Source organism: Lissotriton vulgaris, chromosome 4_1 (genome assembly GCF_964263255.1).
Source record: "Lissotriton vulgaris chromosome 4_1, aLisVul1.2, whole genome shotgun sequence".
Lineage (NCBI taxonomy): Eukaryota > Metazoa > Chordata > Amphibia > Caudata > Salamandridae > Lissotriton > Lissotriton vulgaris.
The window spans coordinates 1,767,234,904-1,767,248,871 of NC_141691.1; the positions used below are offsets into that span (position 1 = coordinate 1,767,234,904).

The 13,968-nt window shown below is 43.4% G+C and overlaps 1 protein-coding gene across 1 annotated transcript in view; it reads left to right on the forward strand.

Annotated features, from left to right (window-relative positions):
* ATP6V1C1 (ATPase H+ transporting V1 subunit C1) overlaps positions 1-13,968 on the forward strand; it is a 484,611-nt gene that overhangs the window by 253,255 nt on the left and 217,388 nt on the right. The window contains exon 7 of the mRNA XM_086966092.1: positions 6,247-6,345. Within this exon, the coding sequence (XP_086822218.1) occupies positions 6,247-6,345 (99 nt within the window). The remainder of the gene's footprint in view (positions 1-6,246; positions 6,346-13,968) is intronic.

Here is a 13,968-nt window from a genome sequence, read left to right on the forward strand (position 1 = left end):
GTAGCCAGTGGAGGGTATCTAGAGATGGTTTGGAAGGGGCTCTCTTGGGAAGCCTAAGGACTAGACGTGCTGCTGTGTTCTGCAGGACTTGAAGTCTCCTGATGTTTTTTTGCGATGTTCCGAGCAGAAGCACATTCCCATAGTCTATTCTGGAAGTCACGAGCGCTTGGGTCATGGTGCGCCTTGCTTCAAGGGGGAGGAGATCCAGGGTGCGATTAAGGGTCTTTAACAGAACAAGCATTTACAATGCAATAGGTCTCACAGCATTAAAGTTTGAGTTATTGGCATTGTGTATGACAATGTGTTGCATAACATTTTTAGCAAACTTTGAATTGGTGAGCAGTGAGAGTGTGTGCAAGAGTATGCTGTTGCTCACAGCTGTTATTATTCACACAGCTCTGATGATGCACCTCACGCACTGGGCTGACAGTTATTATTCACACAGCTCTGATGATGCACCTCAACCACGGGGCTGACGCAGTTATTATTCACACAGCTCTGATGATGCACCTCAGGCACGGGCTCACAGCTGTTATTATTCACACAGCTCTGATTATGCAGATCAGGCACGGGTCTGACACAGTTATTATTCACACAGCTCTGATTATGCACCTCAGGCACTGGCTCACAGCTGTTATTATTCACACAGCTGTGATGATGCACCTCAGGCACGGGCTCACAGCTGTTATTATTCACAGAGCTCTGATGATGCACCTCACGCACGGGCTCACAGCTGTTATTATTCACACAGCTCTGATGATGCACCTCACGCACGGGGCTGACATAATTATTATTCACACAGCTCTGATGATGCACCTCAGGCACGGGCTCACAGTTGTCAAATTTGAACTACAGTGTGGAATTCGGAGGTCAATCGAGAAATCGTCCCCACTGTAAAAGCTATGAAGACATGAAATTTCAAAATGCAGTTGTTAAAACAAGCATTTGAAAATCTGCATTTAATTAAGCACTAAATAGGTCAACTCGGATCTCATCTCGCCAAATAGCTAAGAACATATTTGTTTGAAGGTGAGACGCCTGGCCAGTGAAACTCTTATAACAACTTACAACCCCAGGAGTACATGGCAGCGCATTTTTCGATGGTATTAAAGCACCAGCTCATGTTATTAGTTCTTTCATTTCGGCAACATGGATACAAGACATCTTATTCCCTTCTGGAAACAGCAGTCGTAAAATCCAACTTGCCGACTTTGTGGATATAATCAAGAGTCACTAGCCCACATCTTCTTTTTCTCCAGTACCCTTGGCACAAAAAGGAAAATTCTCCTAAAACGAATCCTCAGAAAACTGGAAATAGGGTCATGCTGGGAAGCAGTACCTACTTGGTTGATTGGCACGTCTGTACCCCTAGCTTGCAGGAGGATAACGTTTTTAATGCCGCTATTTAAAGAAATTACAACAATCGTCGGCCCGGCACATGCTTCGACGGCTCCTATTTCTCTGAGCTTGCGATGTAAAATGTCCAAAGGGTGCTGAGCCGGAGCGGGGACGGGGGCACGCTGAGGAGAGCGGCGGGCTGAGGCAGAGCAGGACAGGGGCTGGCCCAGGCTATCTCCTGCGCCTTCAGAGAGCTGAGCTGCCGAGGACCACGAGCACACAGGGAGCTCTCGGAGGCGCCGAGAGTGAAACCAGCAGCGCACTCACCTCAAAAACTTTTATTTTCAGCACACACCTCACCATTGACATTTCGTTCAAATGACTGCAAACCCATGTCCCCCATCATTAATTAGAAGGAACAGATACTTTGAACCTTCGTGCAAAGCCCCTTGTGATTAACAACTCAACGCAAACTACAAGCTAGTGGTGCGCGCGCACCACAGAGGAGCGGGGGAGGGAAGACGGCAGCGAGGCTAACGTGGAGTGCCGGCTGCCCCCGCGCTGTGATTGGCCAGCGCCCGCCCGGAAGAAGAAGGGACGTCCTCCTGCGGCCCGGGGCTCCCGTGGAGTGTGGGGAGCCCGGGGCCGCCAGACGAAAGGAAACACAGCTTCGCAGGGCTTCCATGTACTAGAGGGAGCCCCGACAGAGGAACCAGCAAGCATTGTTGGACAGCGGAGGTTGGGCGAGGCACATTGTCGGTGCCTGCCCCCACCGCGAGAGCCACAGACGTCCTGCCGCCGTCAGAGGAGCCCCCCCGTGCAGCCGGTGAGTGTTTAAAGGCGGGGGGAGAAACAGGCGCTCGCATTGTCTCCCGGGGGACCACTAACTAATCGGAGAGGTGCGACGGAGGCGGTGAGGCTCTTTAGGCGGGAGGGCACGATCACGCCCGTGCTGAGAGACACAGGAGATGTTAAACGAGCGCGCGACCTGATCGGATTACGGCATGCGGTGCGTGCACATCTCTTTTCGCTCCCTGTACCTCCTTGTAAGCTAAAACGATTGCAATAGAGTCTTGCAGCGCCAATCACTTAGCGATTGGTTCGCAGGTGCGAGACCTAAAAAACTGAAATAGGTGGCTGTGTTTAAAAAAAAAAAAATATGTATTTCTTGTCTTGATGGCTGGTCAATTTATAAAAGTAAGTACAGTTACACATGCCAAACTATTTCATTTGCAGAGATTTATAGCATTTGTTGGTTAGCCAAGAGCATGTGATAACCTCAGCCATTAACCGAGCTACAACTTTTGATTCTTCATTGTGTAAATGATCATGCTTCAATTCCTAAGGCAAATCTAATAAGTGACATATGGGTATGGAAGAAAGCAATGCATTCTTCAAAGGTGAGAAGTTTATGGTTAATTATATTACATAATATTGGGGGGAGTTTTGTAAAAAATATTCTTTCTTACACACGGACGTGTAATTTAAAGCCAAAAATGGGGGCCCATGTACTGTAGTTTGAGAAGAGCATACTTCCGAAGCAGGAAGGTTCTCAAGAGGTGCACTCTTGGAAAGTACTGACTGCACCAACTCCATGGTGCACTGTCCTTGCCCCTTTAAAAAACTTGTTTGGCTCTGCCCCCATGTCTATAATAGGGCATGAGTGCAAATAATTCCCAAAGAATAACACTGCCTTTTTGTATCAGCTCAAGACGTGCACCAGCACAGTCCATACCGTAGAAGTGGCCGCACCAGGATCCTCTGTCCCTTATATAACACCAGGGAGTGCATGTGGTTCAAGGAGCAGGCGCAAATGCCTGCTCATCTAGGAGGCACTCTATATAATAAAGCCATAGGTGCTTAGTGTGCTTTATTCCCCTCTCACTCTACAGGGATTGCAGATGAGAGTAAATCTTCTAATCTGTCTAAGGGGTTTGGCTAGAGGTGTGGGCGGGCTGGAAGAGTGTTTTGGCTGTAGGGATGAGGAATGTGCCCTAATGGGCGGATCCCATCCCATTCTTTTAAATATAAAAACCACGTTGTATGGCCTTTTTTGTGCCCCCCCTGGGTAGGACAAATTGCGGTTATATTCCACAATACCCTGCCATGGGTGGGATTAAAGTCGTTGTTGGTGGTAAAGATTGGCGGTTCGATCTCGTGTCTTTAGAGGCTTGACATCAAACCTCATTTTTAATTTATTTTCCATTTCATTTTTTAGAAATCATCCCTGATGCCCAGTGGTGCTCTATGCCATCCATGAGGCAGATTGGGGGAAATCCTTCACCTTGCTCCCATGGCGCCAGAAAGACTGTTGGGGCTAGAGTTGGAGATGAGTGCGAGGGATGTGACTTATGCTTTTAGACATCAGCCCTTAATTCCTCTTTGTTGTTATCATCCCTGGAGTCCAGTAGTGCTTACTGCTTCCTGTGGCACCCCATATTGGAGGCAAACCTCCTTAATCTGCCTCCATGGGGGAGCAGAATGACCGGTGTAATTGTTGAGGCATGTCTTATGTTGGGGGGCACTTTTCTCTTTCAGTTTCCAGGAAAAAAAAATCCCTGGTGTTTTTAGTGGTGGATTTCTGATCAAGGATCGTCACTCCTGCAACAAATCCTAAATAGGAATCCATGTGGACGTGGTGCCATTGGAAAATGGAAATCTTCAACTTTTCAGTGGTACCTCTCCCGTTCTTGTAGATTCTCCACGGACCGAGCTGTACTCTCAAGTACTCTCTTAGGACGCAGCTGAAGACAAAGTGGCTCCAGGGTCGTTCATTTTCAGTTGCACCCCCTTGTGTAGGATACAACTGTTGCATTGCCAGGAGTACTCTTAACATTTGCCTCATGGACAACCACCTTAAGTTTAGAAAAAACGTACACACCTGGCTTTTTCTTGATTAACTTTTTAACTAAATTAACACCACATGTAAACCCCTACATTAGACACTAGAGTTGGCAGCAATTTCAGTGCAGTTTATCCCCTGGGGGTTGAATGTTGCGCTTTACAAGAAATATAAATAAATAACGCACAAGTTAGGCCTACTTGTTTGGTTATGGGCAGACCAGAGTTGTAAGAGGAACACATCGACTGAAAGAAGGGATCCTTGTGGATTGATAACTAATGTATTAAGTAGACATTAAGTAAAGGGGTTCTGACAGGAAGTTGAGCCGTTATTTTGATTTATGCTTTTATACTGTCCCACAATTGAGGGTAATGGACAACTGTAATTGAAGGGATTTGCTTTAGTCGTAATTACTTGCTTCTCTTTGCTTGTTGGTGCCGCCTACCTATTGCTAATGTATCCCGAGAACCATTATTATATGCAGCTTGAAAACTTAATAAAGTCTGTTTAAAAAAAAAAAGTTAGGCCTACTCCTAGCAAGTATGTAAGATATCTGATAACTGTAGTTTTAAGTGTCTTCTTTTGAAGCAGACCAGATCTCTTGCAACATGTGAGTGATTGACATTTTGCCAATAAAAGGAAGAAAGTTACTTAGTTGACCCGACTGCCTATTTTGAGATTATGTCCTTGTCTTTAAAAAAACATCTTTTGCCATTGGTAAACATTTGCTGCATAACGCTTCATCCAGTTTGTCATCTACTTCGTCAGGGAGACTTTCCTCACCAGTGAGAAGACCATAGCACTCTCTTGCTTCCTCCTTGTTGACATCTCCATCAAAGGCTCCTCTGTTTACCACTCAGATAATTAAGTCTCTTTTGACGAAGCTATCGCACACATCTGATAACTCTTTGGGTAAAGCTCCTGTCTGCAACTGACTTGGAAAAGACTTCAACAGTTAGTAGTACATGCTCGTTTTTGTTTGCAAAATCCTCTTGACAACCTGTTGACAAACTGAATATTTACTTCTTACAACATGGGACAAGCAAAACTGGTCTCATTATGACAGTGTTCTTTAACTTAAGTCTTCTCATCCTGAACTTTACAACCTCCACTATTAAGGATAATCTTAGGAACCACAGGATTCCCTTCTTAAGGTGCCAGTAGGGCTTCCTAGACAGATCCTGCAGGATGAAGCAATGTAGGAGCTCTATCTGTGGTCGTCATGAAATAAAATAGACTCTCAACAAAGATGAATAAGGCAGTCCATTCTCCTTTCACCCCCAGCACTACTATCTACCATAGAGTAATCTTGCCCAACCTCCTATAGAAGTACTATCAACATACTAAAATTCCTCCTATGAATGGTAGGTACATTTTCTAGATTTTTTCTGACTTCAGTATCTCATGGAGCCCTGTCTCTACTACCTGTATTGCTACTAGTTCCTCAACAATAGCAACTTCTTTTGGAGTGGTGCTGCACACTAACCAATACCTGTAGAATATCTTGAGGGGGGTGTTGAGAATTGTGTTGCTGACTATCCTGACTAGTAACATTTTTCTCTATAATGACAAGTCAAAAGATTGTTGTTCCAGAAGAAGGAGCACCTGAAGCACCACTGTTGATTTTTCCTTCACCTCTTCCTACCTGATGAGATTTAAAAACTACTATTTGAACTGACTTTTGCGAAATTCACATTTTTACGAGCAAGAATCCTAGTTAATACAAGATCTTGCCAGTCCTCTTGACTGCCGAAATTGAGGCATACAGTTACCCATTGCTACCAGGCACAAGGCCAGTCTGCCAGATCCCCCAGTAGACACAGGGATTTTGCTCTGAGCAAGACCACGGGAGTTGCCAAAAGAACTTGACTCCTTCTTTCATCGACCTCACCTTTGCCATACCATACTGTGCCATCAGGTCCACTATGTTGTGTAAACAAGAAAACGAGTGAGCATTTTCGATTTTTCAATAGGAATTAACATGTTTAAATTTGTGTTCACAAAAATAAATTCTACATTATTTCTTTGCTTCTGCTTTCTGAACTACCTTTGGTTATTCATTACAGGGGAAGTTTGTTAACCAGGAGTTTAGCTGAAATTGTAAAAAAAGAAGACTTTGTTCTGGACTCTGAATATCTAGTGACATTGTTGGTGGTCGTTCCAAAGTAAGTAGTTCTCATTAAAAATATTAAAAATGCAGAAAGTGAATTTCGTCACCCACACCAAAGCTATATTTATAATTTCAGTGGTGAGTTCATGTACTATAGGTGCTTTGAATGGCTGGTTAATCAAGGAGCTGTTACAATGCTTACCTATCAAACAAGGTGTCCTACAGTCAGTTTGATGTTTTTTTCTTTTCTCATCTCATCAACATTCCAGACGGGTGCAAGTTTCGTTCATTTTCATGGTTTTGGCCCTTTCTCATTGATTTGAGAAATTCTAATTCTTTTGTGCCCGCTTTAAAAGAACCAATATTATTATAGTTCCTTGTCAAATGGAGGTGGTTAATTTTGCCAGAATACCACAAGTTTTCAAGCAGTGCTTCACAACGCTTGCCATTATCCCTCGGGCATTACTTGCTGAGGTGTAGAACATGATATAATGCAATGCAGTGCTTTACAGTTTCAGGACATGCCTTTACTACTCAATGTAGTAGTATTGACTTATTAACTTATATTCTCAAGTGTGTGTGTGTGTATGTATTGTTTTGTGGGGGGATAAAGCCCCAACCCCCTTTTATTTTTCTTGTTTTGTGGGGAAACCCAGACCCCAAATGCTTTTTTTTATTAAATCCCTTACCTCCCTTTACTCTACTTGCCCCATAACATTTAACCCTTGCCTCCCTTTACTTCCTGAACCTTAAAAATCCCTTACCTCTTTTACCTCTCCCTCCCCTGAACCCTAAAACCTCTTAGCTCCCTCTACCACCCACTCTTAACCTTTACCCACCCCTTAACCCTTAAATACCGCTTTGTTTTTTGTTAATAACATAACGTGTGACATAAAAACACAAGCATTTGCAATGCAATAGGTCTCGCATTAGGAAAGTTTGAGCTATTGGTCTTGTAAATGACAATTCTTTTATTTATGTGTGTTTTTTGAAAATAGCTAAATTAATAGCTTTGTCATTTACAATGCCAATAGTTATAACTTTCGCAAATGTGACACCTATAGCATTTGTAATGCAGCATGTTTTGTATTTACGTGACTTAGATGTATTGATATTACAAATAACAATTGCTTTTAATTTTTTTTAATAATTAATACTTAAATAAAAGTGATTGTAATTTATAATGGCAATAGCTTAAACTTTTGTAAATAACTTTTGTGAAGATTATGTTCAGTGTATTTTATTGTGACAAAAATCCAAGAACAGAAGTGAAATATTAACATCTTTTTGTGACATTTGTAATAAAGCTTAAAACATTGAGAGAAAATATTTGAACCAGTGATGCTGTGGTTGCGCTGAGTGGTGCTGTGGTTGCGCTGAGTGGTGCTGTGATTGCGCTGAGTGGTGCTGTGGTTGCGCTGAGTGGTGCTGTGGTTGCGCTGAGTGGTGCTGTGGTTGCGCTGAGTGGTGCTGTGGTTGCGCTGAGTGGTGCTGCGGTTGCGCTGAGTGGTGCTGCGGTTGCGCTGAGTGGTGCTGCGGTTGCGCTGAGTGGTGCTGCGGTTGCGCTGAGTGGTGCTGCGGTTGCGCTGAGTGGTGCTGCGGTTGCGCTGAGTGGTGCTGCGGTTGCGCTGAGTGGTGCTGCGGTTGCGCCGAGTGGTGCTACGGTTGCGCCGAGTGATGCTGTCGTATTGTGTGGAGTGTGTGTTGCATTCAGTAGAGTGTAATTATGTGGTGTGTAATTATGTGGCACTAAGTGGTATTCGGAGTGTATGTTGTGTTGAGCGCAGTGTAATTATGTAGCATATAATTATGTGGCACTGAGTGGTATTGTGTGGAGTGTATGTTGTATTCAGTAGAGTGTAATTTTGTGGTATGTATTTATGTGGCACTGAGTAGTATTGTTTGGAGTGTATGTTGCATTAAGTGCAGTGTAATTATGTAGCATATAATTATGTGGCACTGAGTGTGTGAGGGTGCAGTGTGTGTGAGGGTGCAGAGTGTGTGTGCGCAGTGTGTGAGAGCGCAGTGTGTGTGGCCTAAAGTAGTGTGAGTGAGCAGTGTGTGTGGGCTAAAGTAGAGAGAGGGCGCAGTGTGTGAGTGTGCAGTGTGTGTGGCCTAAAGTAGTGTCATATGGATACTTCATTACATATATTGCGTTAAGTTAGCATGAGTGTATTACATGTTTAAACAGCCGTTTTGCCTTCGGCTTCAGTTTTGCACACGACACGTACTTGTTGTTGTAGCTTTCACCCTAGAAGCGGCGAGTTGCTTTATTTGAGAATAATATGTTATTTCTATGCTATCAGCTTTGCCTGGTACACTTGGTACAACTGTCTGCACACTGAGAGCTGCACACTCTAAGATTAACCTAACACAAGGTTGCTAGGAGGTCTGATCCTCGCACCACATTAGACATTAGACATAACACAAATAATGTTGATGCCAACATTTTGGGCTCTATGCGGGTTTAAGATAGAGTTACACGGAATGAACACAGACACTTGGTGCTGCGCAGGAAGAGAGCTGGTAGCTGCTGATGTGAACTGCTCCTACTGACATTGAGAGGTATGGGGCCGCCCTGCTAAAACCCTAATGAGACCTTCTTAGATATAAAATAATATGCTAGATAGGGTGCGCGAAATATAGGTGCTATAGATTTCTATAGGTTTTGCATTATATCATGCTAGCACCTTTTGCTTACTATGGATTAGTGACTATGCTGCTGACTATGGTTTTTATAATCTGCATTTTGGTATTATACAAGATACTGCGTTTGAGAACTTTGCATTGAATAATAAATATTTCAAACTTGCACTTGTGTTCTTTTACTCTCAGTTTTGGTTTGAAATGATTATATAACGAAAGAGTGTTCATGTGTTCCACGACTCCTGAGGTATTCTAAAGATCATGTTCTGGTTTGTCTAATACATGTATCATTCCATAATGATCCATGAGACACTGTAGCTAGCTAGGTAACGAGATTTCTGACACTGAGATGAGTTTTTGGATCATCCTAACTCACTAAGGTTCTAGATCTCTATGCACAGTTCTGTGGGAGAATGGAAACCCTGCTACAGTAGTGTAAGTGCCCAGTGTGTTAAGTTGTGTCTCTGTAGTGGTACGAGGACCGGGTGAAACGTGAGCCTGTTATTGCAACAGCATGGGGGCATTGGCCTGCTCGCGGACATGAAAGGGTGCCTGGAGAGAGGCGCTTAATTTCCCATGACAAAGGAAAGGCAGATGGCCGCGCTGGGTTGCACTTTTAAGATCCCCTTTTACCTAACAAGCATTTCAAACCATTTCAAAGCCCTTTCCGGAGTCCGGATAAATATGACCAGATAATAATACACGTCCCTATCATTGGTTAACTGAGTGTACATTATTTTGCGGATCTTCGTTGTGTCGAAATGAGCGTGACTGTGTTTCTTCTGTTTGCCGGCCTTGGTGCACTGCATTATCTCATGAAGCTCTGATAGGCCAGGAATATTGGTTTTGCTGAATGGCTTTATATGCAGGGCACGTACTCTGAAGGTGATCTTTGCATTCATAAGTAGTCAATGGTGATTGTGAAATATAGAAGTAATTGCATTCCCTCGAGATAGTGACCAGTATGGCCCCTGGGTGAAGAATTCTTGTGACCGTGCAAGAGCATTAAAAAAAAAAAAGCATTTGGTGCGATGGGGGCAGGGATTTCAGTGGGGAAGTAGCAGCAGAGGGACAAAGGTGCAAAACGCACGCACTCACGGAGTGCTTAACGTAAATGAAACAAGATGGCAGGCACAATTTGGAGCGAAAGCATGTTTTTAGAAAGTGCACAACCTAGTTGCAAGTGGCAGCTGCTGGGTTTTGAGGACCATGATGGTAGTGGAAGAGCTGATAGGGGGAGCGGGTTGAAGACAACACAGGGAACCAGTTGGGATCTGAGGTTGGGCGAGTTAATAAAAAGTAAAAAAAACAAAGAAAAAAAAGGATTACGTGGGGTGGGCTGCGGCAGCAGCATGGACCTGGCAGAGAGGGGGGGGCAAGGCGTTTGGTTACTTATTGGAGCATGTTGGTGCTATATCAAGAATCCGAAGTAAATGAATGAATTCATAGTGCATGTCAGCTTCGTATATGCGTACAAGGGGTGTATTCCATAACATACATTACCCATTTGCATGTTCTTCGTGTTATTAACTCGTGGGATTGTCATTATTAGATAATAACACACGGTGAACTGGAAAACATTTGTGTTTGTGGCACTAAGCCATGCCATGCAAATGTCTTTTAGCATTAGCGTGTGTGAGACCGCAGCTTTGCGCGTAAGACCCCGAAGTGGATGTACACCAGTGGAACACTGAATTGATGCGTGTGAAAACCCGAAACGATGTCTCAGTGAACTGATGTGAGCTGTATGAGGCGCTATTGGTGTTTGTGTATTACTCAAGTGGTATGTGCACGCGACTGAAGTAAAGTGTTTGACTGAAAAGATGTTTGCGGGTTATTGGATTGGTGTTTGTGATACTGAAGTGATGTGTGGATATTACTAAAGTGATTTGCATGAGACACTGATGCCGTATTTGTAACACCCTGAAGTGGCGTTTGAGACAATCGAGTCATATGGGTGGTTAATACAAAATGAGAAGCAGGCACAGTAAGTGAGACCCAGACATGATGTGTGCTCGACCGTGGGGAAAAAAGTGTATGGCAGCTAGTGCCTACAGATGTGCAACGCGGCAGTCGGGAAATGACAATGGCAGGTTGTGCCTACATAAGTGCAGCACCAGTGGGGTGGCGATCTTGGTAGAGCCAGGAAGGGGGATGAAAGTAAGAAGCACAGGGGAGCTTTGAAGCTCTCGGAGAATGCGAGTCACGGCCTGGCAGCCGTGAAGTGTGAAGGAAGAAGCCCAGGGAGCTTTGAAGCACTCGGACAATGCGAGTCACGGCCTGGCGGCCGTGAAGTGTGAAGCAGTGGGCGGGGAAGCACATGAGCAAATGGTAAGGTTGGGTCTGATGCAATTATGGCAAGCGCGCTGGGGAAGCCTGTGGGAGGGAGGCTGAGGCTTTGATGTGGGGAAATGCGCATGCTTGTGGTCACGTGATTTACGCGAACAGTTGGAAATCCGCACTCGCAATCCGCCTGGTTTAACTTTCTGGTTTCACCCCAATAGGTCTCTCTGCGAGACCTAAAAAGTCTTCCTTGAGTGGTAAAGTACTAAAAAGGGACTGTGTGGTACTTACCTGCATGGTAATGTCCTGCGTGATCAAGACAGATGGTTAAACTCTAAATACCTACATTGTGTGCAATCTATAGAAGAAAAGAAATTGCATAAACAGGATCCACCCATAATGTTTCTGTGTTAGCCAATAGGCCAAGCAAGACTTCCATTATGTTACTCTAACAGAGAAATGGATATAAAGCACCTGATACAAGAGTCATAATTTTTGGTTTTTACAACTCGGATTTCCTGTTTTCAGTGTTTATCTGATTGTTATTTAATAATGTTTGAAAATCAGTGTTTTAAAGCCTGTCCCCCATTCCCCCAAATAACATGCATATACACTGTGGACCCAATTCACAAATATGTTTGCACCTGTAAGTTTAAATTACTTGTGTAGATAATCGTTTTTTAAAGTTGTAAATTGACTTCTATAATTTACAAAGGTTAATTTGCACTTGCAATTTATGCTTGTGGCACATGTTGTAGATCACATGGTTTGCACTATTCTGGCATCTGCTGTTGGGATGACAATAGTACAGGTTCTTTTCTTCAAGATTCACTGTTTGGTTTCAAGAATGATTCATGACCATTTTTCTGAAACGCACAATGCATCAGCTCACAGACCACACAGACTCCGCTTTGCATTATTATATGTGTCCTCCTCAGAATAGGAGTGTATGCTTGTATTTAAAGATGGAATGCTATAAATAAGGCCAAACTGCACACAGTTCGTTAGAAGTATGTAATGTTTTCCTTCAGTAGATCTATTGGTAGGGGGTTGTGTTTTGCAGTGTGGGAATGTCCTAGACGTTTGTGGACTCTCTCAAACTTGCACGTTCACAAACCATTTTCTGACCCTTTTCCAACATCTAAATGTTTGTAGACAGAGGACAGGAGTAAATCCATTTTCTAATTCAAGACAGGACAGCAGTAGACCTATTGCCATAATGAGAAAGAGAAGGGAACACTTCCTGCTCCTCCAAAAAGGGTGGCAGAAGATAAATAATGTTCGAGGCATGTGTGCTGAAGATGCACATACTTTGCACACTCCTGCAATCTAGTGTTGGGTGCGGATATTTGCAAGTTGTTTTACTTTGAAGAAGTGGTTCATAGTCATGAGGTAAGGTGACTCCTTCTTTCGGTGATAAAGCACATGAGTGTCAACTCCATTGTTAGATTGTTTTCTTTCTACAATCGAGTTTGGACATGTATTGCATTGCACCAATTTGAAACTGTCAATCAGGATCCCTTCCATTCGCATTTCACTTACCCTTGTCAGTATTGTTTTTGATCGCATTTCCACCTTCTGCGTGTCAAGCAATTCGGAAAACTTCCAGTATTTCATCGAAAACTCCAACCACAGCCTTTGAGCCTAGCTAGTTTGCTTCTATCTACTTCCACTCCAAGATCCATCATCGAGTCTTCCACCAATGGAACGGACACCAATTCAATTTTGTCCTCTGTGCTATTCCAAATTCCCGCGCACCGACCTTCATAAGATCTGTAACCTCCGTCTCTCCCCGGAACATAAAGAGGAAGACTGTGACTCTTATCAGTCGTACCGATCCAAAAAGACTCCGTGGGACAGTCTGGCTCGACAAAGTGACATGCAGCAGCAGATTATCGTGGACACCCTGATATCCTAGGGAAAGATATCGAGCAAGAAGCGATGGAAGCGTCGGTGGCGAAAGAAGAAGAAGCCGTCTCCGTCCAGGCCTCCGATTCCGAGTTGGAGGTCGAACTAGAGTCCCATGACGTTCCACCTGGACAGGGTGCAGCGAGTAACAAAGCCCCTTTACCCACCAAACCCACTCCAACTAAACAAAAGGCTATTAGGCCACCACTACCAACAGGCCATGGTAGGCACCAAGACTCTGATTTCAATGCCCCGCCTTCCGGATCGGCACCGAAACAGCAAGTCAAACCTTCCAGCTTGGGCGGTGAATAAACAAACAAAAAGAAGCTTCTTTAAAGCCACCAGAGCCTATTTTAGAAACAATGCAACAAAAGCTGAATCCAAAACAGAAGAAAATTCATATAAATCCTGACACTGTCCAAATTACAACTAAGCCAACAGTTCCATTATTCAAAAGAAGAATGGACACTGAATATAAGATTCCCCTCAAAATGAACAAACATTTGCAATGCAATAGGTCTCGCATTAGGAAAGTTTGAGCTATTGGTATTGTAAATGATACACTTTTAATTTATATGTTGGTTTTGAAAATAGCGAACTTAAAAGCTTTGTCATTTACAATGCCAATAGTTTTAACTTTAGCAAATGTGACACCTATAGCATTTGTAATGCAATATGTGTTGTATTTACGTGACAGATGTATTGATATGACCAATAACAATGGTTTTTAATGTTTTTAATAATTAATACTTAAATAAGAGTTATTGTAATTTATAATGGCAATAGCTTAAACTTTTGTAAATAACTTTTATGAAGATTATGGTCAGTGTATTTTATTGTG